At 43.5% G+C, this 25,463-nt stretch overlaps 1 protein-coding gene across 1 annotated transcript in view; it reads right to left on the minus strand.

Moving 5' to 3' along the window:
* LOC106600426 (epidermal growth factor receptor) overlaps positions 1–25,463 on the minus strand; it is a 53,872-nt gene that overhangs the window by 11,607 nt on the left and 16,802 nt on the right. Inside the window, exons 2-14 of the mRNA XM_014191766.3 lie at positions 7,453–7,604; positions 6,772–6,958; positions 6,157–6,288; positions 5,793–5,861; positions 5,550–5,668; positions 3,933–4,074; positions 3,129–3,245; positions 2,664–2,790; positions 2,450–2,523; positions 2,227–2,314; positions 1,875–2,074; positions 1,317–1,449; positions 668–758 (exon numbers count right to left, since the gene is read on the minus strand). Of these exons, the coding sequence (XP_014047241.2) occupies positions 668–758; positions 1,317–1,449; positions 1,875–2,074; positions 2,227–2,314; positions 2,450–2,523; positions 2,664–2,790; positions 3,129–3,245; positions 3,933–4,074; positions 5,550–5,668; positions 5,793–5,861; positions 6,157–6,288; positions 6,772–6,958; positions 7,453–7,604 (1,631 nt within the window). The remainder of the gene's footprint in view (positions 1–667; positions 759–1,316; positions 1,450–1,874; positions 2,075–2,226; positions 2,315–2,449; positions 2,524–2,663; positions 2,791–3,128; positions 3,246–3,932; positions 4,075–5,549; positions 5,669–5,792; positions 5,862–6,156; positions 6,289–6,771; positions 6,959–7,452; positions 7,605–25,463) is intronic.

Below are 25,463 nucleotides of genomic sequence, written 5' to 3' on the forward strand. Positions count from 1 at the left end.
TTCTAGATGATTCTGTGCTTCCAACTTTGTGGCAACAGTTTGGGGAAGGCCCTTTCCTGTTTCAGTATGACAATGCCCCCATGCAACAAAGCGAGGTCCATACAGAAATGGTTTGTCGAGATTGGTGTGGAAGAACTTGACTGGCCTGCACAGAGCCCTGACCTCAACCCCATCAAACATCTTTGGGATGAATTGGAACGCCGACTGCGTGCCAGGCCTAATCGCCCAACATCAGTGCCCGACCTCACTAATGCTCGTGGCTGAATGGAAGCAAGTCCCTGCAGCAATGTTCGAACATCTAGTGGGAAGCCTTCCCAGAAGAGTGGAGGCTGTTATAGCAGCAAAAGGGGGGACCAACTCCATATTAATGCACATTATTTTGGAATGAGACGTTTCGACAATCAGGTGTCCACATACCTTTGGCCATATCGTGTATATTGGCCATATCGTGTATATTGGCCATATACCACAAACCCAAGGTGCCTTATTGCTATTATAAACTGGTTACCAATGTAATTAGAGCAGTAAAAAGAAATTGGGGGTCATACCCGTGGTATACCTGATATACCGCGCCTTTCAGCCAATCAGCATTCACGGCTCGAACCACCCAGTTTATAATATAGAGACAAATACTTAGACATAGAATAAGTATAAGAGACACACATACTGGTCCAGTGCAGGTCTGGGTTCCATTGAGGAGCTGACACTCAGGGTGACATTCCACACACGTCTTATTCACTTCAGTCTCACGTGGCTCCCTGCAGAATGAGGACAAAATGTCAGCATGTAGCATATTTCCACTTGCGCTGTCTTGCCAACCTTTATTGTCATTGTCCCAAAGGAGTTACTAAGACAGCACAAACAGATCTGGGACCAGGCTACGCTTTCTACTCGTTCAACATTGGATTTTAGGTGGTTCCATTTGCAGATGGTTGCATTGATCCCTTTCCTCATAGCAAGGTGACGCTCAATGTTTGACAGAGGAGACTCCCGAAGTTAAATATCTATGAGTTAAGTGCTCCCGTTCCAGCTGAGAGGACTGTCTTCTCATGCATTGGATTTATTGCCGCCTTACTGCCTTAAGAACTTTTTACATGTACTCCTGACGGCAAGTCTTCTGTCTGATTTTACTATTTCATTCCATGCAAAACTGCATCTCGTAAAGTACCCATGTTCAACTGATAGCTTGAGTTGCCAATAGTTTTCTTTGCCAAGTGTACAAAAAGTTAATTTCACTCTTCTTCACTGCTTCAGCTTTGCAGAATCAGGTCCCTTTAATTGTATAAATGGGGAACAGACAAGGGATCCTCCCTCACCCCTCAAGTAGGTTACAGGAGTCTACACAGCTTCCTGTTCGGCTGTAGTCCTGACAGGCGAAACACATGGTGGGTCCAGGTCCCCAGCAGCCATATCTGGTACACATTGTGTCACACGTGTTGTTCTGCAGCCCTGCAAACACACATGTACAAACACATAGATATCAACACAAAATCATTATTTTAACCAATACATAAAGTATATATAGTATTCAAAATATCCTTTTCACTTTTCACACAACCCTGTACAAGCAACAAGCTAGCGTTCATTTCCTAGTTCTCCCACACTTTCACAGTTTTATGGCCACAACAATAGAGATTGGCAATATTAATCTCAGAGCCACATACCTCGATGTGACCTTTGTTTTAGTAAACACAGAACATCATGTTATCACCCATTTTTTATTATGCGCTTGAGTTGTTTATGTGACATTATGGTGTTGACTGTTGGTGTTTGTTGCGACTGCTCTGTTTGCTGCTGTTCCTTTTTCTTTGGTGTTATGTGACCACACACATCAATAAAGATGTTCATCACTAAATAATGACTTTATGATTTACCGCATTCGGTTGGGTGGGCATTGCTCTCCAGCTGTATGGTCTGCCTGTCGGACTTGAACAGCTGCTTCCAGTGGCGTTTCTTGGTGTAGCAGAGGTTGGAGTTCTTGGTGATGACCACGTCTCCATCGCTGATCTCCTTCAGCGAGCGAAGACCCAGGTGGGTGATGGTTAACTGGGTTATGGCCAAGCTCACCATACCACTTGAGGAGGGAGAGAGAGGAGAGGGGAGTGAGAGAGAGAGAGAGAGAGAGAGAGACACTTCATTTTTAGAAGTTCCAGGTGGCTATTAAGGGCTTGACCAGCTCACTACTGCCACTCTATAATAGATGCGGAGACTGAACAGTGATCTTACTGTTTGGTCCGTCCTCTAATAACCTCCAGGTTTTCAAAGGGACTGAGAGATGTCATGTTCTCTGGCCAGTTCTGAATCAGCAGGTAGCCTGGATGTTTGTTTTTTTAGAATGAAAAAAAAAAGAAAGACAATTCAAATACATTTGAACGTAGAATAATCAACAGCATGGCTCTTTTGATAACCTTTTAGTATAGCTAATAGACTGGTCTGCACTGCCTCTTACCAGTGATTTCTCTGACCGTCTTGAAAACGTCTAGCTTGGCAGGATCCATCTTTGGTGCTTTGGTAAATGGGTCCCTGTGAATAGCAAGAACGGTGAAATGTATCTGCCATATTCACAAATACAAATACAACACATTATGTGTGATGTAAAAAAAACGAGTCAGGTCTGACTCTACAGTCTCTTAGGTCTTATTCTATATGTTCTTAACACTTACCCATGGATAGACGTGTAGATAATAGCAATGTTCCCATTGATTTTGGTGCAGTTTTTGAACGTGTCAATGTTGGTGGCGTTGACTGACAGAATTTTGTCAAGATTCCCCATTCCAAGTCCATTGCAAACTGTGAAAATTAGTAATATGTTAATAAAAACAAACGTGGCTTCTAATTTCTTTGCCCACACTAAAATGTTTGAGAAATCACAAGCCAGAAAATGAACGCAGTACAGCAGGGTAAAACACATTTGTATTCAAAAAATCAAATTAAATTCCAATTCAAGAATCAGAAAATCTCCTATTGGAAATAAAATTGTATTGAACACAACCCTCCAGTGCATCTTTGCGGAATAACACTCTGGGGTGAACTTTCCGTGTTACAGAGAGGCACATTCAGGCAGTGTCATCATCCCCTGCCATGAGGATGTAAAGTAACGTTAGAAGTTGTGGCAGTATCAACTGTACCTTTGGGACACAGTCCATCACACTTCTTGCACTTCCTGACCCCTCCCTCGTCCACTTCGTACGTGTCACCACTGCACGTCCGAACGCACGCTCCATGGTCTGTCACCACATAGTTATCTGAGGTGAAGAAAAAAAACCAGAATATATAACAAATCTACGTAATGCATTTTGTACTGTATAGGACAGTATTGTATGCATGCCAGTGTCTGAGAGCTGATTCTAACAGCCTGGAGAAAGTGGAGGCAGCTGTAGTATTAGCACTCCCTGAACCTAAATCCTTTTCCCCCCTCCTCGTTTATGCAGTTTCTGATTCAACTCAGAGAGACTGGCACAGACTGACTGACCTAGAGTAATACACCAGCCTATAGGCCAGCGTTTTCCAACTCCAGTCCTTGACTCCCCCCCCCCCCCCCCCCCCCCCAACAGCACACATTTGTGTTGTGGCCCCCGGACAAACTCAGCTGATTCTACTTGTCAACTAATAATCAAGTCCCCAATGAGTTGAATCAGGCGAGTTTGTCCGGGGCTACAACAAACGTGTGCTGTTGGGGGTACTGGTGGACTGGAGTTGGGAAACACTGCCCTAAAGGGATCACCTCCTCGTTCTGCACACCAGCATATCATCTCTGAACGTTACACATCACTGAATGTCAAGAAAGATTCATATGTGTTCTCTGTAGTCTCGGTTGAAGCCCTCTCTCTGTGTACAAAGCTTCGAATGAATCCTTATATCCTTTATCATATACAGTAGCCTCATAGAAGAGGTCATAAGGGGACATGGATGGGACATGGGGGTTTTCTTACGAGGGCAGGTCTTGACGCAGGTGGCCCCGAAGTTGTACTTCCCGTCTGGGTTGTTGACTAGTTGGTGAAGGTTGCGGTCGTAGAGCAGGAGGCGCGGACATGAGTCTTTACACGTCCCGTCATCCTGAAAGTCCCGGCAGGCCTACGGCACCAAACAGGGCCATGTTCATTAAGCAACAAACCAAAGACAACAGACAAACAGGAAATGGACTACCTGAACCCGTCCAATAAGAAACGCTTGTTTTCACTTTCTGTTGCAAAATGTTTTAAAATGTTACATGTCCTAATAAATACGTCCCAGCCATCATTGACAGAGCAATAGGACCATAACAGACCCGTATGCACAGATTATAACACTGCATTGCTATTTCACGGCTCAGCTTAGCCAGAGAGAAATAGGTGACGCCGGCTTAGCTTCCCAGCCGGGGACTAAGCCTGATTTTCAAGGCACTGTCAAAAAGCAGGGTTTAATCAGTGATCCAAACGGTCACCGGATACAATGTGGTTTCAATCATAAAGTGGATAGAAAACAGTGTTACTGGTGTACAGTATGTTGGTCACCAGCCAATAAGACAAAAGGGAACATCATAAGACAGAAATAATGATGTGTGAAATGTGAAATGCAATGTGTGTCTGTTTCCTAACACATTTATTGGGTGAAGAAATAAAAAGAAATAATTAAAATACATTTTTTTATTTTTTTATTTTATTTAACTAGGAAAGTCAGTTAAGAGTTAGGTTCCCTGTGGCTCAGTTGGTAGAGCATGCTGTTTGCAATGCCAGCATGGTGTGTGCAATGCCAGGGTTGTCGGTTCGATTCCCACGGGGGCCAGTACAAAAATAAATAAATAAATTAAGAAATGTATGTATTCACTACTGTAAGTCGCTCTGGATAAGAGCGTCCGCTAAATGACGTAAATGTAAGAACACATTTTTACAAAGACGGCCTAGTATATGTAGTATATGTGAGAGATGTCATTCTTGACCTATGACTAGCCAGGGTTTTTTCAGACCACGTGACCTGACCAGGGGAAACTCTGGACCCTACTTAAAGCCTAACTAAAGCCCAGAATCGTTCATGGTCACTCCTGTCCCACCCTATGACGCCAGTACAATGTGAAGGTGGAATCTGTCTCTCTCTTCCTGTTCAGGTCACTTGACAGTGGCGTGTGAAAGTGGCGTGTCTGTCTGTCGGTCTGTCTCTCACCAGCCACTCTAGGTCTGGGTCAGATACAGTGTGAAGATGGGTTAGGGTTACGGTTAGGGTCTCTCACCAGACAGTCTGTAGGTCTGGGTCAGATACAGTGTGAAGATGGGTTAGGGTTATGGTTAGGGTCTCTCACCAGACAGTCTGTAGGTATGGGTCAGATACAGTGTGAAGATGGGTTAGGGTTATGGTTAGGGTCTCTCACCAGCCACTCTAGGTCTGGGTCAGATACAGTGTGAAGATGGGTTAGGGTTATGGTTAGGGTCTCTCACCAGACAGTCTGTAGGTCTGGGTCAGATACAGTGTGAAGATGGGTTAGGGTTATGGTTAGGGTCTCTCACCAGACAGTCTGTAGGTCTGGGTCAGATACAGTGTGAAGATGGGTTAGGGTTACGGTTAGGGTCTCTCACCAGACAGTCTGTAGGTCTGGGTCCAGTGCAGCCAGCAGCACAGTGTTCGTTGCAGCAGTCGATGGGAGACGGACCCTTACACCTCTTAGAGCACTGCTGGGCACAGTTTAGCTTCGTCACTAGACGGAAGGAAAACAGCATCAGTAATGTGCAAGTGCCAGTTATGATATCATACAACTATGCCCTTGTTTTTGTCTTACGGTATACCTTTCAACAATATTAGAGTATGGTTTACAGACTTACATGTCTGGCAGTGTTCTGGGCCGGGCGCCCAACATGAACCATTGAAGCATCCAGGATCACATTTTTTACCTACAGAAAATATATCAAAATAATAGTTCAAGAACTCTGCAACTTCAGTGTACTTTAATACTTTATAGTGTACTTCGGTATTTTAATGTTCAATAAAGCAAAGTTAGAGTATTTGATTAGTTGAAAGTTAAACATGACTGTTGGCTGCGCTGGGTGAAGCAGCTTCCTGTTAATATCTAACAACATGAACAAATCTAGCCTCAAGGGTGTATAAAAACACAAATCATTGAATGGGATTATGGTAGGTGCATTTATGTGACGCATTGTTTAATGTGCTGTAACAGGAGCTCCTTACAGAGACGATTTCTGTTGGGTTCAGGTAACTGCATGTTGGGTTTGCTGTCAATGTCCACGATGTCCAACCACTGGATGGTCTCCACGTTACACAGCTGGTTGCCTGAGAACTTCACTCCTCCTTTCAGGATCTCTGGAAAACGGAGAGAGATGCGTTTATTTTCAGATGGATGTTGATGTGAATTAATCAATGTAATAAAACGGTGTAGATAACCTTACTCCAAAAGCAACCCTAACCATAGCCTTCGTGTCCACCATCCTGGTTCAACCCTAACCCTAGCCTCAACCCTAACCCCAGCTTCGTGTCCACATCCTGGTTCAACCCTAACCCTAGCCTCAACCCTAACCCTAGCTTCATGTTCACATCCTGGTTCATACCCTAACCCTAGCCTCAACCCTAACCCCAGCTTCATGTTCACATCCTGGTTCATACCCTAACCCTAGCTTCATGTTCACATCCTGGTTCAAACCTAACCAGAGCCTCAATCACAACCCTTGCTTTATGGACACAACCTGGTTAAGCCCTAACCATAGCCTCAATCACAACCCTAACCCTCATTATGCGGCTGGGTACAGAGTCTGCCTGGGCAGAGCAGGGACAGGCCGAGAGACTGACCTGTGAGGCTGGTCAGAGGCAGCTCGGTGGTGCCTGCTCCCATTGACTTGTTATGGTTCATCAACACAGCCAGGGCAAAGCCATCGTTGTAGAGAGTGTGGCCTCGGATGATGCGCAGGTTGTCCAGGGGAATCCTGTTGGCTGTGTTGAGGGCGATCAGAACATAGCCACCCACCTCCTGAATGGACTGTGGACAAACAAGGAAACATTTGGGTTAGGCCTTGTCTTCACACACTATGCCAGGGGTGAACAACTTCAGACCTAGAGGCTCCAGCTCAGGTGCTACTGGTTTTCACCTGTCTATAACCTCATAGCTAGACAAGGTTCACAGAAGGTTACCACCGGTAACCCACTGAACCTAGTCACAAGTATGAGCGCAACCTAAGAGACTATCTCAACTGAAGCTGTAAGGGTCTAATGAGGTGTTTTGGACAGCTTACCCGTTGAAATAGCTTTGGACCATGTTAAAACAAGCCTGTGAGAATATTTTTTTTGCAGCTGTGATGTTTTCATCCAGTAATGCTTTCTCCAATGCTTTCTCCAAACAAAGGGGTTCCTTACCTGTAGCCTGATCCAAGAACTGTTTGTGCCATCTTGACATCTCCTATGGTCATTGTTCATAGGAGCTGACAAGACAGCGCAAACAGGTCTGGGACCAGGCTAACGTTCCTTTTATCTTACCCTGAGGAAAGACAGATCATGGTGGTCTTCCATGTGTGTGACCTCCAGGTTCTCCAGGACAATGGTACAATTGCTGTAGGTCTTGACCATGTTCAAGTAGTGGCCCTCTTTTGACCCCAGAAGGCTGAACCGGTTAGTGATGCCCTGGCATACTGAGGGGGGGGGTAGAGGAGAAGATGATTAGAAATCATCCAGGAAAGGAGAAGACAGAACACCTGAGTGAAAAGTGACTGTACTTGAATTTCACAATGAACATGGAGAAACTGCTGCCTTGATCCAGACAGGAATATCCTAGCTACTAAGCACCCTTACATGGATAGTGATATTCATCATGCATAGTCACTGTTAAAATGTACACTGGCATACCCAAGACAACAAAGTACACCGACTCTCTGATTCACTTCTGCCTCTCTCCACACACGTGTGTCAGAGGAGCTTAAGTTGTCTTGTTTCTTTGTTTGTAGGTGTGAGCTGTGCTGTGCACAGTCATACTTTGGTTCATTCAATAGCATTAAATAGCTGAGCTGAAATGAATCTAGAATGGGGAATTGATCCCTACGATGCTGGCGCTTACTCATGAGTCGCTGTGTGCTCTGAGCTGGCCGACCATATTTATCTTGGCCCAGACTCTTTCCATTGCTATTCTGGCTAGTTAAAACAAAAGCCTTGAGTTTCTGCACCGTGTCAACTCTTGTGCAGAAATATTTTGAGTTCCTCTTCACAAACAGGCGTTTCATGGGGATTATCTATTCCACTCATCTCCCTGTCACAACGAAGAATATTGGCAACATTAGAGGGACGTTATCGGTCCATGAATGCGGCATCTTCTGAAGTTTATGAGCCGACAGGTTTTGGAGTTAGATAACAATGATTATTTAAAGGTCCTGAACAGTCAAAATCATGTTTTTCATGAAATTGGTTGATATTTGGATGAAACCAGATCAAAGTATGATGACCAAAGTATGAAAAATGACTGTTGCTTCTACATTGATGAAGTTTGATCATAAAGTTACTGGTCCCCTCTGTAACTGACAATTAACCTGTCAGGGAGCTGGAGGGAGATACACCCTCCTCCATGTCAAACACTTGGATTCAGGAGGCGGGATTACTAAGGGGATAGGGTGACATCACCCTAACGCTCATTTTATTAAAGTAATGTTAACATGATATTCTCTTACCTAATTTAAATAAGTACCGCCTTGTAACCAACACCGGAGAAGGTGTGTTTGTGTGTTTCGTGGTTTATAGAGCTAGGTAGCTCTTTTACTGGTGCCAAAATTTGACTGTTGGGTGTCTGTCAGCAAATATAATTAAAAGTTTACACGATTCATCTATGGCAAAGATATTTACATGTTTCCCCTTTCATCTGTGTCTGGTGTTAGCTAGTTACTGGCTAGCTAGGTCTTCAGCCAGCATGGAACAAAATGGGGGGAAAGGTCATTCAAAACACCGACACAGTTGTCAAGTTAACACATCTGTCAGTGCAGCTGTGAACCATATCCCAAGAGACATGACAAACGGGAGATGTATATATACAGTTGAAGTCGGAAGTTTACATGCACTTAGGTTGGAGTCATTAAAACTTGTTTTTCAAACGCTCCACAAAATTCTTGTTAACAAACTATAGTTTTGGCAAGTCGGTTAGGACATCTACTTTGTGCATGACAAGTAATTTTTCCAACAATTGTTTACAGACAGACTATTTAACTTATAATTCACTGTATCACAATTCCAGTGGGTCAGAAGTTTACATACACTAAGTTGACTGTGCCTTTAAACAGGCTTGAAAAATTCCAGAAAATGATGTCATGGCTTTAGAAGCGTCTGATAGGCTAATTAACATCATTTGAGTCAGTTGGAGGTGTACCTGTGGATGTATTTCAAGGCCTACCTTCAAACTCAGTGCCTCTTTGCTTGACATCATGGGAAAATCAAAAGAAATCAGCCAAGACCTCAGAAAAAAAATTGTAGAACTCCACAAGTCTGGTTCATCCTTGGGAGCAATTTCCAAACGCCTGAAGGTACCACTTTCATCTGTACAAACAATAGCACGCAAGAATAAACACCATGGACCCACGCTGCCGTCATAACACTCAGGAAGGAGACGCGTTCTGTCTCCTAGAGATGACCGTACTTTGGTGCGAAAAGTCCTAATCAATCCCAGAACAACAGCAAAGGACCTTGTGAAAATGCTGGAGGAAACAGGTACAAAAGTATCTATATCCACAGTAAAATGAGTCCTATGTCAACACAACCTGAAAGGACGCTCAGCAAGGAAGAAGCCACTGCTCCAAAACCGCAATAAAAAAGCCAGACTACGGTTTGCAACTGCACATGGGAACAAAGATCGTACTTTTTGGAGAAATGTCCTCTGGTCTGATGAAACAAAAATAGAAATGTTTGGCCATAATGACCATCGTTATGTTTGGAGGAAAAAGGGGGATGCTCGCAAGCTGAAGAACACCATCCCAACCGTGAAGCATGGGGGTGGCAGCATCATGTTGTGGGGGTGCTTTGCTGCAGGAGGGACTGGTGCACTTCACAAAATAGATGGCGTCATGAGGAAGGAAAATTATGTGGATATATTGAAGAAACATCTCAAGACATCAGTCAGGAAGTTGAAGCTTGGTCGCAAATGGTTCTTCAAAATGGACAATGACCCCAAGCATACTTCCAAAGTTGTGGCAAAATGGCTTAAGGATAACAAAGTCAAGGTATTGGAGTGGCCATCACAAAGCCCTGACCTCAATCCTATAGACAATGTGTGGGCAGAACTGAAAAAGTGTGTGCGAGCAATGAGGCCAACAAACCTGACTCAGTTACACCAGCTCTGTCAGGAGGAATGGGCCAAAATTCACCCAACTTATTGTGGGAAGCTTGTGGAAGGCTACCCAAAACGTTTGACCCAAGTTAAACAATTGAAAGGCAAAGCTACCAAATACTAATTGAGTGTATGCAAACTTATGACCCACTGGGAATGTGATGAAAGAAATAAAATCTGAAATAAATTATTCTCTCTACTATTATTCTGACATTTCACATTCTTAAAATAAAGTGGTGATCCTAACTGACCTAAAACAGGGATTTTTTTACTTGGATTAAATGTCAGGAATTGTGAAATACTGAGTTTAAATGTATTTGGCTAAGGTGTATGTAAACTTCCGACTTCAACTGTATATAAAAAAATACATAATTGATGCAATTTCAATGTTGTTTGAGTTGCTTTGTGTGTCACCAAATTTGATTGAGATGATTTTACTGCAATTATGCATCCAAGTTTCTTGACATAGGTGGGGCCAGTACAAAAAAAATAAAAAATAATAATAAAAAATAAAAAAAATGCATGAAATTAAATGTATGAAATGTATGCATTCACTACTGTAAGTCCCTCTGGATAAGAGCGTCTGCTAAATGACTAAAATGTTAAAATGTGTTTCAAAGAGCTCTCAGTCAAGGCCAGCTCATGAATATAAACTTTTCGTCCACTCAGCTTGTCTTTTGAAAATTGATTGGTTGTTAGCCATGAAAGAAAAAGTTTTGTTTTATAGCATTTCTATACCCCCCCAAAATATATAATGGGTGATATTTTAGTCACTCAAAAGGCTATTTTCAGGACCTTTAAGACATTTGTGGAAATTAAAGCTGGAGCCATATTGGAATACAACTCCCATTCTTGGCACAATTAAAAAAATGTCTCAGGCTCTTCCAAGTGCTGATAACATGTATGTACACACAGGCTCTAGCACCAACAATAGAGCCATTGAGCGAGCCAGGACAACAAACGCCTACGATAAAAGGCTGATAATGCTGTAATCTACTCTTACATAACCCGTGCTCGGATAAGCAAAGGCAAGGAGGCAGTATTAGCGACAAGTATGCAGAGGAAGACAAGAGGATCCTTTACATAGTAGTAGAGACTGTCTGAGGAGAATGTGGGTCTGGAGGAAACAGGTCACCTTACTGACTTCCTGTTCATTCTGTCTGTCTGTCCCTTGAGCTGGTCTGACAGGCTGTTGAGGCTGACAGGCTGTTGACACTGTGATACTGTGAATCAGGGGCAGATTTTATTTAATTGAACCTTTATTTAACTAGGCAAATCAGTTAAAGAACAAACAGATTTTGACTTTGTCAGCTTGGGGATTCGATCCACATGAGGAAAGATGCGTGGTTTCCCAAGCACCATCACACATTAAAGACCACAAGTGATCAACTATAGACGACTGTACAGTACATAGTTAAATGTGGAATAAAATAACATTTGAACAAACAGAGTAGCCTGGGCTCGAACCAGGGACCCTCTGCACCACAACACTTCACACTCAATAAGCAGCATTCTAACCAATCACTCGAGCAAAACTATGGTCGTGGTTGAGCAAGAGCGACACTACTTTACTTTACATTCTGGTAAATGTGTCCCTGGTGTCTGAGTAAGAGCTTTGGGACAAACAAATCATTTATCTTCCTCAAATTCAAGTCAGTAGCTAGGTTTCCATCCAATTGGCGACAGATTGTCATGCGAAGATTCTAAAATCCGCAAAAAAGATCCCACCTTGTCTAGCGTATTTTGTTTTGTCGACATTTGGAAAGTTTACAGAAAAATTCTGTTTCCATCAGGCCTGTCATGACATTTTTTTTTTATCAGACATGTTCTTTACTCGCATGAAATGGTTGGATGGGAACCTGGTTACCTTCTGTTGTTGTAGTGTTCATAGGAATACATTCCTAAACATGCCTGGTCCTGACAGCAAAGTCAGAACACGCTGCAGAACTCAAGAAGCAGCCTCAGCATAAGACACACCTTACTAACACAACACTATGCTCTCATACACTGGCCTTTTCATTTCCAAGAATGGAGGAAATAAACATATCATTACTAAGGAGTATTATTCTAACAAAGCTTGTCCTCTTGAAATGATACCATATGGAACTTCATAATGGAACTGGCAACACAAATGTCAAAGTAATATTTTACTCTATTTATTTACTCCTTCCATGGTACACTTCACTTGTTTGTTATTACTAGCTCTTGTGATCAGTTGACATGAGCTAGCCTGGTCCCAGATCTGTTTGTGCTGTCTTTCCAATTTATCTGGTCATTGTCTCGCTGAAAACATAGGAGCTGGCAATATAGCACAAAAAGATCTGGGACCAGGCTAGCGATGGGGCCAATCAGAGAGAGAGTATAGGACCTTGAACAGCTGTGTTCCTTGGTGAAGCCCTTACGTTCTAGTCCTCATTAACAAGTCCCTGAGGGGACACCCTGACATGAACCCTTATCATCCACTGCACTGGCCCAAGGGTGCGTCCCAAATGGCACCCTATTCCATTTAGAATGCACTGCTCTGGTCCAAAGTAGTGCACTACACAGGGAACAGGGTGCTATTTGGGATGCAGCCTAACACCCTAACTCTGTGGCAATAGAGGCAGACCCAAACCTCCTAACCCCTAGCAACAGAGGCAGACTCAGGATGCTACTGTAGAAAGCTGCCTCTTTTGTTTTAATTAGGAGAGCCATGATGTGAGATTTAATAAATGTAATTAACTCAATTATGACTGACGGAAAGGCCGAAGAGGAATAAACCAAAAACATCACAACCTGTCTATATACAGTATACAGAGAGGTAATGCATTAACGTATTAACCATCATTTGACATCCCAGATAGATCGTCATAGGTAGTGATATCATATGATTACTGTTGTGTGCCATAAGCATCACTTCCAATATCAAACTACACGTTCGGCTACAATCAGGCCTAAAACCTGACCATGTGTCTCGTCGCCGTTGCCCTTCTCTCATGGAGAGGTTTTCCCCTTTTCAATTTTTATTTTCTTTTGTGTTATTGACTGTACGTTTGTTTATGTGTAACTCTGTGTTGTTGTTTTTGTTACACTGCTTTGCTTTATCTTGGCCAGGTCGCAGTTGTAAATGTGAACTTGTTCTCAACTGGCCTACCTGGTTAAATAAAGGTGAAATAAATAAACAAATAAAAAATCTTCTTATATGTCAGTGGTATATTCAGTCTGAAGAAAAAGTGTGTGTGTGTGTGTGTGTGTGTGTGTGTGTGTGTGTGCGTGTGTGTGTGCACGCGTGTGAGTGTGTAAGCCATGGTAAACATTGCACTGTATTTGCCTACTGATTTCATCAACAGTTTTATGGCAGACCCAGGCGGTGCTCTAAACGACCTGACATTACACCACCATAAAACGACTTACTGCGTACGCCACGACAAGAAGAAACCCCAAATAAAGTGCGTCATTTCAGATGCAGCCTTCGGCGGTTAGAATAACACCACGCTCGTGATTATGAGAGAATCATGGATTTATAACGAATGCCAGATGAACAGTCGAAATTGAAAACAAACTTTGGTGCAAATGATGCAATCATCTGCCTCTACATGGATCTGAGAACTACTCCAATACGTGTGCCCTAGTCAGACATCATTCCATTACAATCCTTCATGAGACCCGAATGTGGAAATACTACATCAAAAACCCACAAGTAGCTAAATTGTACCGGATGCGCCGTTTCTTCCGTCACACCTGATGCACGTTTGACTCATCGAGAATGACAGTACCGTCACTTTACATAAGATGCAGAGGGAGTGGTTTCTGAGGATGTCAATGGGATGAGTGAGGAGGTCGTTTGTGATATTGTTAAAATGCTTCGCTGATTGCTTCACTTCCTTTCCGCCCAGCTGCGGTGACGTCGCTTACTATGCCAGGAGTCGAGGAGGAGCAGGCAGGGAGTGGCGGCTCTGGCAAGTCTCCAGAACCTCTACCTCTTTGTGTGTGTTATGTAATCAGGTAAACGACTTCCTGTTCGAGAGGCTCAGTTGTACAGAACATTCTCTGGATCGCCGTGTGCTGCTGCACTAACAACGCCGCGCACACACACGCACGCACGCACACGCACCCACACACACACACACACACATCCTAGACTAACCTGATCATTAGTCATCTGAGCTTGTTTCAATGTGCAGTCACATATCTGCCTTTTGATGTTTTCCTGCTGGACTAGTGTTAGAACTCAAGGTTGTGAAAGCAGATTTCTTGTTTCTGGAGGCTATCAGATCTTTAAACTGCAGGACGTGTAATGAGGCAACTACTTCACCTCCACAAGTTAATTTTATTACAGCATTAACATTGCATTGCTATAAAAAGTTGTGACTAAAAGGGTGTTTGCAAGGAACCTCTGTAGGTCTATTACGGTGAGGAATCTGGCCAAGTTGAATTCTGTATCAAGAATTGCTCTAATTTCACAAAAGCAAAACGGTAAACAATATTCATATGCCAACTGGGTTGTACTAATGTATCTATAGCCTATCTTCAGTAAAGGGAATGATGATTGACAGCCCGTTCTACTGGGAGAAACAGAAATGATCCAACAATCTTGTTTCCTTCCCCTCATTCACTACCTGCAATTCAATTCACTGCCACCAGAGTCGGATAATTACATTAGTGAAATTTGACTCATAATTAATGGGGAAGTGGCTATGTTCATTGATATTCTTGTTTATTCCTCCCCCCGAAGAAAGAATCACAGCAGAGTAGCCCAACCGCCAGTGTTATCCTCTCTTTAATACAAATCAATACAAACACTCATTTCCTTAGTAAGACTTAGGCTACATTTCTATTAATGCAGAATGATAGGATCATCAACGTAACATTAAATACATGTAATAAATTGTACGAAGAATGTAATAAGAAGAATCATCTATTTCCTATTCAGCAATCTATCTCCTAAACGCAACGACCCCACGCTTCTGAATGGAAAAACAGATGCATTGTGTAGCAGTTCTTCTGCTTTCCTTGGATGCAGTACAAAGTATAGGCTCCTCGGGGGTGCAGTGGACTGCCTCAAGTTTCCATCCACACCCCCAGATTCGACGGGAGCATAATCTCAAAGGCCCACTATCTGAGGGAGGAAAATAAAGCACTTCCCCCATACTTCCTGTGCATTGAGCACAAACTTCCTCCTCCCTCCTCTCCTCCTTTCTGATTGGCTGATGTTGACGAGGGGGTGAGGGATCAAGTCCCGATTTCGCCATATGATTCAAAATGAATACTAATGCAGTTAACATACACAGGTACGTATCCTAATAAAAAAACCTTCATTCTGAGAAGTACCCTGTTTAGGTCTACTGTGCAAGAATAGGCCTACAGACTTGCAGTTAAAGAATCCCGTCCTAATATCCTGCTCTTTGTACTGTGAGGCCAGGGGAAGACTTCATCTTCCTCTGCGTGGGAGACGCATGTAGCATCAATCCCTTTGAGAAAACAACTCGGGGCATCTCAGAAGAAAAAGGGTCCACAATGGGATTGGAGGGTGGCGGATACCCCCCCCCCGTACCCCTCAGGATTGCAGAGAGGACAAAACACCAGCCCAGCTGTGGAGCACAAGGAGCACAGGGCAAGCAAACACCAGTGAATGCTGTGAATGACCGATGATCCCTTCTAACTGTGTCCACTTCCATTTACGTGAATCTATCTGGAGAGCAGATTGAGCCCTCTGTAAGCACAACACAACTCCATGACTTCTCACTGGAAGAGCTCTTACAGTTTGAGCTGAAAGTAAACGGCTTTGAAAATGTAGCCTTTCGGAGCGATTTGGTCCTTTAGAACTCTGAGGGAAAAGAGACCAAATAAAGGCCAAAAGGCTAATATTTACCCCAGTTAGAGAGTGTTCCTGTACAAACACATAGTGTTCTCTAGCAGTCACTGAGACACTCCAGATATCTGCAGCAGAAGGGTCAGTCGTATGTTTACTCTGTGACCCTGTGGTGGAATGCTGGAATAGACCCAGTCACTCTGCACTGTTGCACAGCACACACACCGTTTCGTGTAAATCGCAACAATAACTAAGAAGAGGGGAGAAGTTCATAGGAGCACTTCAAATTTGGTTTGAGAAACGAAGGCGTTTATTTTTTTTTTAAATGACAAAAAAAAATGACATCCCAAATATTTGGAATAAGCAAAGGCTTTGATTTCTGGTCAAACAGATGGTAAAGGGATCTAGCGAATACATCTAGCAGAAAAAGTCATAAGGTATTAGAAATACATGACACACATACACAGTCATGTTGAAGTAATGGCTAATATCAACGTTTAAATTTAGTTTTGCAGAAATTGTGCCTTCTGTACGTTTAAGAAACATTTCCTGGTCTTGATATTTTCAATAGTGAAAGTACACAGAAGTAACAAGTAAATATGAGGACCTCTGTGTAGCTATGGCCCTGTAGAGCCCTGTAGAGTACAGTAGAGTACAGTATAATTTACTGTACTGTACTGTGCTGTACTGTATAGGGGTGTGAACGTTTAAACGTTAAAACCTTTGAATTAAGTTGGGATCCTTAACCTAGGACAAACCGGGACATAGACAAAACCTCCAGGGGGACATGACACAACATCCCAAGAACGTCCTAAAAATGTCCTCGGGGATGTCCCCGGGATAAACCTGGAACTAGACAAAACCTCCAGGGCACCATGACATAACGTCCCAAGAACGTCCTAAAAATGTCCTCGGGGATGTCCCCGGGATAAACCTGGAACTAGACAAAACCTCCAGGGCACCATGACATAACGTCCCAAGAACGTCCTAAAAATGTCTTTGGGGACGTCCCTGGGACAAACTAGAAAAAGGTTCCCCAGAGAACGGTCCCTTGGGACATCACACAACGTCCTAAGAACTAGCAAAATGACATTCCTGAGAACGTCCTAAAAAGGCCCTGACATGGTCCTCAGTGACGTCCTGGGAACTTACAGGGAACTAGACAAAGGTCCCCCAGAGAACGTTCCCTTGGGACTGTCACGCAACGTTCTCAGAACGTCAAAGGGATAACTTCTCGCCGAAACTCTTAAGGGAAGTAATGGGAACGTCGCCGAATCTCCTCAGGACATCCCTATTTGCTGTGATGTAGGCTTGGCATACACAGAGCTGCTGTTCGATACTGATATTGATACAAGAAGCTCTTTTCATGGCATTCAAGTCGGTGATCCCTTGAATTGACACAGTGATCCCTGGTCACACAACAGACTCTTCATTCATTTACTTGAACTATCAATGGCGCATTCACTGCTCCTAATGATGCCCTTTTGTGGCCACAGAAAGAGATATTATAGATGTGCAAATAACCAAGTAAAATAATCAATTTATTTTAGCTTGCCAGTGACCATAGATATCTACACCAGTATCACTTCCCACAGCTGTCCCATATAGAAGACCATAATTCAATCTGGGCTTTATAATCATTAGACACCCATGTCATAAACATACTTGGCACCATTTGTATGTGCTATCCATTGCTCTGTTTTTAAATCACACTGCATCCCACCAGTCACCCAACACTCTATCCCTTTTAAAATCCAAGAATTTACCCACCAGCCTCCTTAAACGTTCAACAGTCTGCCCACTTCCTCCTTTCCTTCTTTCACTCCAGACATTCTCCCCATTGTCCCCTTTTAGGCTCAAGACATTCTACCCCATCACCCCCTCCTCTCCCAGTGTCTCCCCCCTTCCACTGCAAACACTATCCTCCTCTTTAACAATCCCACAGGAAGTCAGAGAGAGGAAGACTGGAGAGAGAGTGGGCGGTAGAGAGACCGGCAAGACAAACTCACTGCTGCCTGCTAACTCACTGACGCACGCACACCACTTACACTCACACACACACACTTTTGTATTGCTATACTTGTTGGGACCAAAGAATTGTGGGGACCAAATTCCTATTTTCCCTAACCCCTAACCCTAAATCTAACTCTAACCTTAACCTTTAACCTAACCATAAATCTAAACTTAACCCCAAAACCCTAAACCTAAACCTAACCCGTAAGCCTAAATAAAAAATGCAAAAAACATTTGTGGGGACAAGCAAAATGTCCCCACTTGTCCAAATGTTCCTTGTTTTACTATCCTGTGAGGGCTATTCACAAGTACTAGAAGGTTGTGGAGGCATTTCCCATTTCCTTTACCAATGCTTTTTAGAGAACCATGCCTGGAAAAGGAGGGGGGGGGGGGGGCAAGAACCACAGGCAGAAAAAACCCCCACATTTCACACATCATTCCAGCAAGAAAAAGCAGCTGTAATTCGGGAATGCCCTATTTGTTTGGTTTCAGCAGAATTCCCAAAGCCATCCCGGGTCCGAGTGGAGCCAAGCAGAGCAGCACGCAGCACAGATTAGGAAGGCTGAGCTCTCTGTCCTTAACAGCATCTAAGGGCACAGGAGATAAAGACACTGGTTTCCTCTTCCTCTACACTGAAAGCTCCAGTTAACTCATGGTAGTCAGGGGTAGTGAGTTGAACCTGATATAAACTTTTAAATGGGACAGATTGAAAACAGTTCATACTTGGGAAGCGTAAAAGGGATATCAGGGATCAAACTGAATTTCTCCTAGTACTGTTCCTGTGTGATTCTAACCACGTGTGCCAACTCAGCTACTGCCTTAGTCACATCCCTATTAACTAACTCCATGGCCTCTTCCTCTCTGGACCCATAAAAAGGCATACATACTTTAAAAGAGACTGAGGTTTTAGTCCGTAAGCGGCATTGTGTTGCTCAGCTCTTACTCACCGTCACTTTCACCCCCTGGTCTACGCATTAAGCAGACTGAGACTGGAGGCCTTTACTATAGCCTCCTAGTGATGAATAGTTTCCTCCTCATTCAATCACACACACACACACACACACACACACACACACACACACACACACACACACACACACACACACACACACACACACACACACACACACACACACACACACACACACACACACACACACACACACACAGTCTTGTACAGCTAACCTCGTGGGGACACACAATTCAATCCCATTCAAATTCCTATTTTCCCTAACCCCTAACCATTAACCTAACCCTAACCCATACTCTTACCCTAATCTTAACCCTAACCTCAAAACCTAGCCTTAACCCTAGCTCCTAACCTTAACCCTAAAACTAACCCTAGCTCCTAACCCTGAACCTTAACGTAATTCTAACCCTAACACTACTTATAACCTTAACCTTAAACCCCCTAGAGATAGCATTTGACCTCGTGGGGACTAACAAAATGTCCCCAGTTGGTCACATTTTTGTTTGTTTACTATTCTTGTGGACACACACACACACACACACACACACACACACACACACCACACACGCACACTGAGGGTAGCTAGCTACTAGCTAAGTGATTCAACAGAGGCCCAACTTTGCGACACTTCCGGGAACGCTTTCGCGAAGCAGACTCGACTTCTATAATTATTCTCGAATTTATAAAGGCAAAACCTAGATTCGAGCCAATGTCTTAAGTAGCTGAACATGTCATTACTTCAACCTTGTGAGTGACAAACTGACACATTTTCATTTTCGTTCAAAATAACTTCATATCGAAGGGGTGCCTTTGATTTGACGGCATGCATATGCACAGTTCGGCGCGACACGACCATTAGACCTAACGACGTGTTTCTGCGCACGAGTTTAGCTAGCTAACGTCGTCCTGACATCGCCTACAAGTGTGATTGGGAATTTCCTTTGGATAAGCAGTTTCTTGGCCCCTTCACACTAAACCGTCTTAGCTTGTGTAGTTGTCTAAGGAGCCCTCTGAATTAACGACACTGCGAAAGGGGGATTTGGTTACATTGTGTCTTATATTGGCCCAAAGTGTGACCAATTCCATTTTCACCGTGAAGCTCAACAGAATTTAGTTATGACTTGGAGATGACACATCAAACTGAAATGCCTAAAATGTGAAAGACGTGCCAAGAGCTTGGGGTATAACGACAAGTATTCAGCTCGGTAATAATCTTCAGAGTATTGAGAAAGCAATCCCCTTATCTGGAAATTGTGCAAACAATATGATATGAAACCCGACATTAAAACGCTGTAACATTTCCCTTGTCTGAAAAATCTCACACAGAAACAGAGGCTCATATGGCCTCTAACGTTAGATTAGGGGTGTGTGATTGAAATCACCCTTGTTCTTTGTGACAAAAAGACATATCACATATGGTTGGTAACGGAAGCCAAAACAATGACTTGTTTTTTTAAGCTAGTTGTTTGAAGTGATCATGGTTGCAGTGCGGAACGGAGGACAGTTGTTTTAAAGCCGCCCCCTCATCTCACCGGATACAAAGCAGTGCTGTTGGCAGGGACCACAGGACCTCGGTGCTGAGCGCTGGCTGTTTTGCGTCACTCATCAAAGGGTCTGGGTCTTGGCCGGACAGCGAATCGTTCCCCTATCAGGGTGTAATGCACTCACTTCTGAGCCTTAGGGCCCTTGCTCAGAGTCAGTATGTGTGAGACACACTCTATACTACATACAGTACACACAGACCAGGAGTGGGTAGCTAGGGAGAAGATACACTGCAAGACCAAAAGTACGCGGACACCTGCTCGTCGAACATCTCATTCCAAAATCATGGACATTAATATGGAGTTGGTCCCCCCTTTTGCTGCTATAACAGCCTCCACTCTTCTGGGAAGGCTTTCTACTAGATGTTGGAACATTGCTGCAGGGACTTGTTTCCATTCAGCCACAAGAGCATTAGTGAGGTCGGTCACTGATGTTGGTTGATTAGGCCTGGCTCGAAGTCGGCGTTCCAATTCATCCCAAAGGTTTTCGATGGGGTTGAGGTCAGGGCTCTGTGCAGGCCAGTCAAGTTCTTCCACACCTATCTTGACAAACCATTTCTGTATGGACCTCGCTTTGTGCATGGGGGCATTGTCATGCTGAAACAGGAAAGGGCCATTCCCAAAAGTTGGAAGCACAGAATCGTCTAGAATGTCATTGTATGCTGTAGTGTTAAGATTTCCCTTCCCTGGAACTAAGGGGCCTAGCCCGAACCATGAAAAACAGCTTCGGACCATTATTCCTCCTCCACCAAACTTTACAGTTGGCACTATGCATTCGGGCAAGTAGCGTTCTCCTGACGTCTGCCAAACCCAGATTCGTCCGTCGGACTGCCAGATGGTGAAGCTTTACACCACTCCAGCTGAAGCTTGGAATTGCACATGGTGATCTTAGGCTTGTGTGCAGCTGCTTGGTCATGTAAACCCATTTCATGAAGCTACCGACTAACAGGTATTGTGCTGACGTTGCTTCCAGAGGCAGTTTGGAACTTGGTAGTGAGTGTTGCAACCGAGGACAGACAATTTTTACACGCTAAGCGCTTCAGCACTCGGTCCAGTTCTGTGAGCTTGTGTGGCCTACCACTTCGCAGCTGAGCCATTGTTGCTCCTAGACCTTTCCATTTCTCTAGCAGGGCAGAAATTTTAAGAACTGACCTGTTGGAAAGGTGGCATCCTATGACGGTGCCATGTTGAAAGTCACTGAGCTCTTCAGTAAGGCCATTCTACTGCCAGTGTTTGTCTATGGAGATTGCATGGATGTGTGCTCGATTTTCTATACCTGTCAGCAACGGGTGTGGCTGAAATAGCCGAATCCACTATTTTGAAGTGGTGTCCACATGCGTTGTATATATAGTGTATGAGGAACATGGACGGTCCTACAACTGTTTGGCTAAAACAGCTATCACACAGTCCAACCAGTGGCATCACAGCATTCTTATTGAGAGACGTGAGCTTCGGATCAAACTCCTCTCAGCAGATGCAATGACGTTTCCTGTAAAAAATGTTGTATGTCTAACTTTCCATGGCCTTTTCAGTTGTAGGTACTGTTGGTGCCAAAAAAACAGAACTAGGGGTAATTTGTCCTGGGAAAACTTCACATCCTTTAGCTAAATACCTGAGATCTAGAGACGACAATCAGCCTTAGTGTCTGCCTCAGACAGACAAGACAGTTGAAAACGAGACGGGGGAAAATGACCCATATACAATGACCCAACGGAGTGTTCCCCCTTCGCTGCCAATGGCGATAGCTGCTTGGCATTCTTCGCATACCTCATGCTTGACTATTTGAAAGCAATCAAACTTGCTTGTGTTGCTCTTAAACGTATTCTGATGTTTGGGGCAATATTCTGCACGGGCGATTATTACTGTGTATGCCATGCCCACGGTGGATTATACTTTGATAATACCCAGACAAGTGAATCCATTTGAACAATTCTGACTCTCTCGCCCTACCATAATCAGCTCAGAAGGGGAGGTTGATAATATAGTGAATACAGGTCTACTGGGCTAATCCTATTGGAACCAGTCCAACTTTGCACTCTATCACGGAAACACCCATAAACCTCCATTTGTTCCCGAGAACAAATCATTTATTTTCAATAATATTTCAGCCGTCTCCTCTAGATTAGGCAACTCCTTATGCTATAATGTCATGCAATGTATGGGGATATGATGAAATACCTGCCCTAATATGGTAACGTCAACCAGGTCTCTTTTGACAGAGATTTTATCTCAACAAGACTAACCTCTATAAATAAAAAGGTTGAATGTAAGGTAACATAGTACAGTCTCTGTGGACAAGGAATGAGAACATCAATCATTCCCTGTTCTACAGATGGGAAACTTTTTTTGCAGCCTTCTGGCTCCTATTATGACAACATGTGGCCATTAAGTTGTCCAGCCTTTAAAAAAAAGACTGTCTCCCACCAGGAAATACATCTTAAGTGCAATGAGGCATCAGTTGGTTGAACCTATAAGCCCAGACAGTTACAAAGGTGAGAGACGGGCCATCACGCTCACGCAGACCAGTGATCAATATCTTAAACATCGAATTGAATAAACAAATCACTTATTGACAGGGTATGGGGATGCCAACTCGATATTGACACACAATGCCAAGAAGAGTCACGGCCCTGCTGACCAGTAATCTCAAGTTAATCAAACGACATACAAAATCACAGATCATCTCTATGCTTATTGATAGTGAGTGATGATACCCACTAGATATCGACGAGCAGCTCCTCCCTGCAGTAAAGAACTGTGGATGATAGAACATTGTTTCACAGCTGAGATTTGTCTGAGCTTGTAAAGGCTGTACCAGAGGGTGAGACACCCTGCCCGGCCTGGCTATGACGTGCTGCCTGCTGCCCTATCATCATGCCTATACCTCATACAGGGATAAGCCTATACCATCATTTCCTCCACGGTAACGTACAGTAGGTACTAATATAGACGTTTGTGAGCAGAGGGTTTTCCAATTCCCTCCAACTTATTCAGTACTCGTATTGTGGTTTTATCACGTAGTTTAGCACAGTAGTTAGCTTACACTAACTGCCTACATAAATAATACGTTAATACAAATCTTTAACGACACAATGTGAAGTTGGACCAGTTGCTTTATGCCTACATTTCTCGTGGTACATCAGTTAAATTCAGGATATTCCGGCCTTATTATCTGAAACATTGAGCCATCTAAGGGCATTCTCTCGTGCCAATAAATATCAGCCAAGGAACTGGCCTTTATCCCAGTGTTGACAAAGGGTTAAGTAACAATGTGTCTAAAAGTCATGTCTGCACAGCCCATTAACACCCCAGAAAACAGATAAGCCAGTGTCACAGCAGACGCCAAAGCCCTGGAGAAAGAACCTTTTGTCCAACCGGGTTGTGGTCTCCACGGAGATGGGGCTATACATTCAGGTTTGGTCTGTTTGGATCAGTGGCTGAATGCACGTGCATTTAGCTTTCTCTTTCCTCCCCCTTCTTCTCTCTCTCCCTCTGTTTCTGTCTCTCTGAGCCTGCGCTCGCTCGCACTATTTCCCTATTCTTCTCTCTCTCCCCTTTTTCTCCCTTTTCTGTTTTCTCTTCTCTCTCAAATTCTGATTCAGATTAATTTATTGGCATGAAGTACAATTTGTAGATATTGCCAGAGCAGTATACTGGTACAGCATTTCAGTAAATACAGTACAATGCAATGACGATAATGAAATACAGTTCATTTCAGTAGTAATAATAATAGTACATACTGTATAAGGTACAACACTACTGCTGTTGTATTGTGGAATCTTCAGTCAATACATTTCATTAAATAAAAGATTATAAAAAAGAAAAAGAATGGCTAATAAATAAACAACTCTCTCATCCCCCCTCTCTCTCTTTCCTCTCTCTCTCTCTCTCCCCCCTCTCCCTCGAGCATATATAACAAGTGCATCGGGAAATGTAACAACCAAACAGGACAGCACTCGGTCTGTTGATGTTACAGGCAGCTCAGCTGGCCCGTTGGGTAAAGCTTGGGACCTTGTGTGTGTTTAGTTAATCCAGCCTGCAGAACGAGTGGTGTCAACGAGGCTGTTGATCAGGAGCCAGCGGGATAACACACACGCACACACATCGCCAGTGCTCTCTGCCTGTAGGCCTAAAGCATGCCTGACTTCAGAATGTAGCCCCATGCTTTTTTGATTTTAGCTCCCTTGTCAACATTATTCAGACATGTTGTAGTGATTTCCAGAAGGGTTTTGAAGAATGAAGCTGGGTGGGGGCGTTAATGTATCACTTGACGGTTGTTCTGTTTAGCACGTCTTTTCTTCTTATCACAGGAACTTTTAGAGGAACACTGACTGTGTATTTATTCATTGTGTCACTATTGTATTATTCTTATTTATCTTTTATTTTTAGCTCTGCATTGCTGGGAAAGGACCCGTAAGTAAGCATTTTACTGTTAGTCTACACCTGTTGTTAACGAAGCAAGTGACAATTAGCGTTTGGTTTCATTTGGATTTGACTGTGATAGTGCTGTACATGACGGTGGTTTTCTGGCGGTTTACAGGCAGATAGATGGGGTTACAAAATGCAAAGTTATCCAGGCTGAAAGTCTGTCAGTGTTAGTATCCTGGGATGACAAATGTATTTGCAGTAGAAACAGTGGAATTCTTAAGGGCAATAATATCACGTTATTGGCTCAGTTTTTTTCTCCAGCCATGGCCTTGCGGGAAGCACAATCAGTTGTGTTTAAAATTCTGTCACGTTTAGACCAAACAATGGCTATTCGTCTGCAAAAAATGTTCAGGTTCTATGCACTGGAAGCAGCTTTAGTAGAACATTTAAAGTTATATAGGCCTTGACCAACTATTTTACCACACCCATTGAAATAAAGCATGCACT

The sequence above is a fragment of the Salmo salar genome, chromosome 03 (genome assembly GCF_965601325.2).
Source record: "Salmo salar chromosome 03, fSalSal1, whole genome shotgun sequence".
In the NCBI taxonomy this organism is placed as follows: Eukaryota; Metazoa; Chordata; class Actinopteri; order Salmoniformes; family Salmonidae; genus Salmo; species Salmo salar.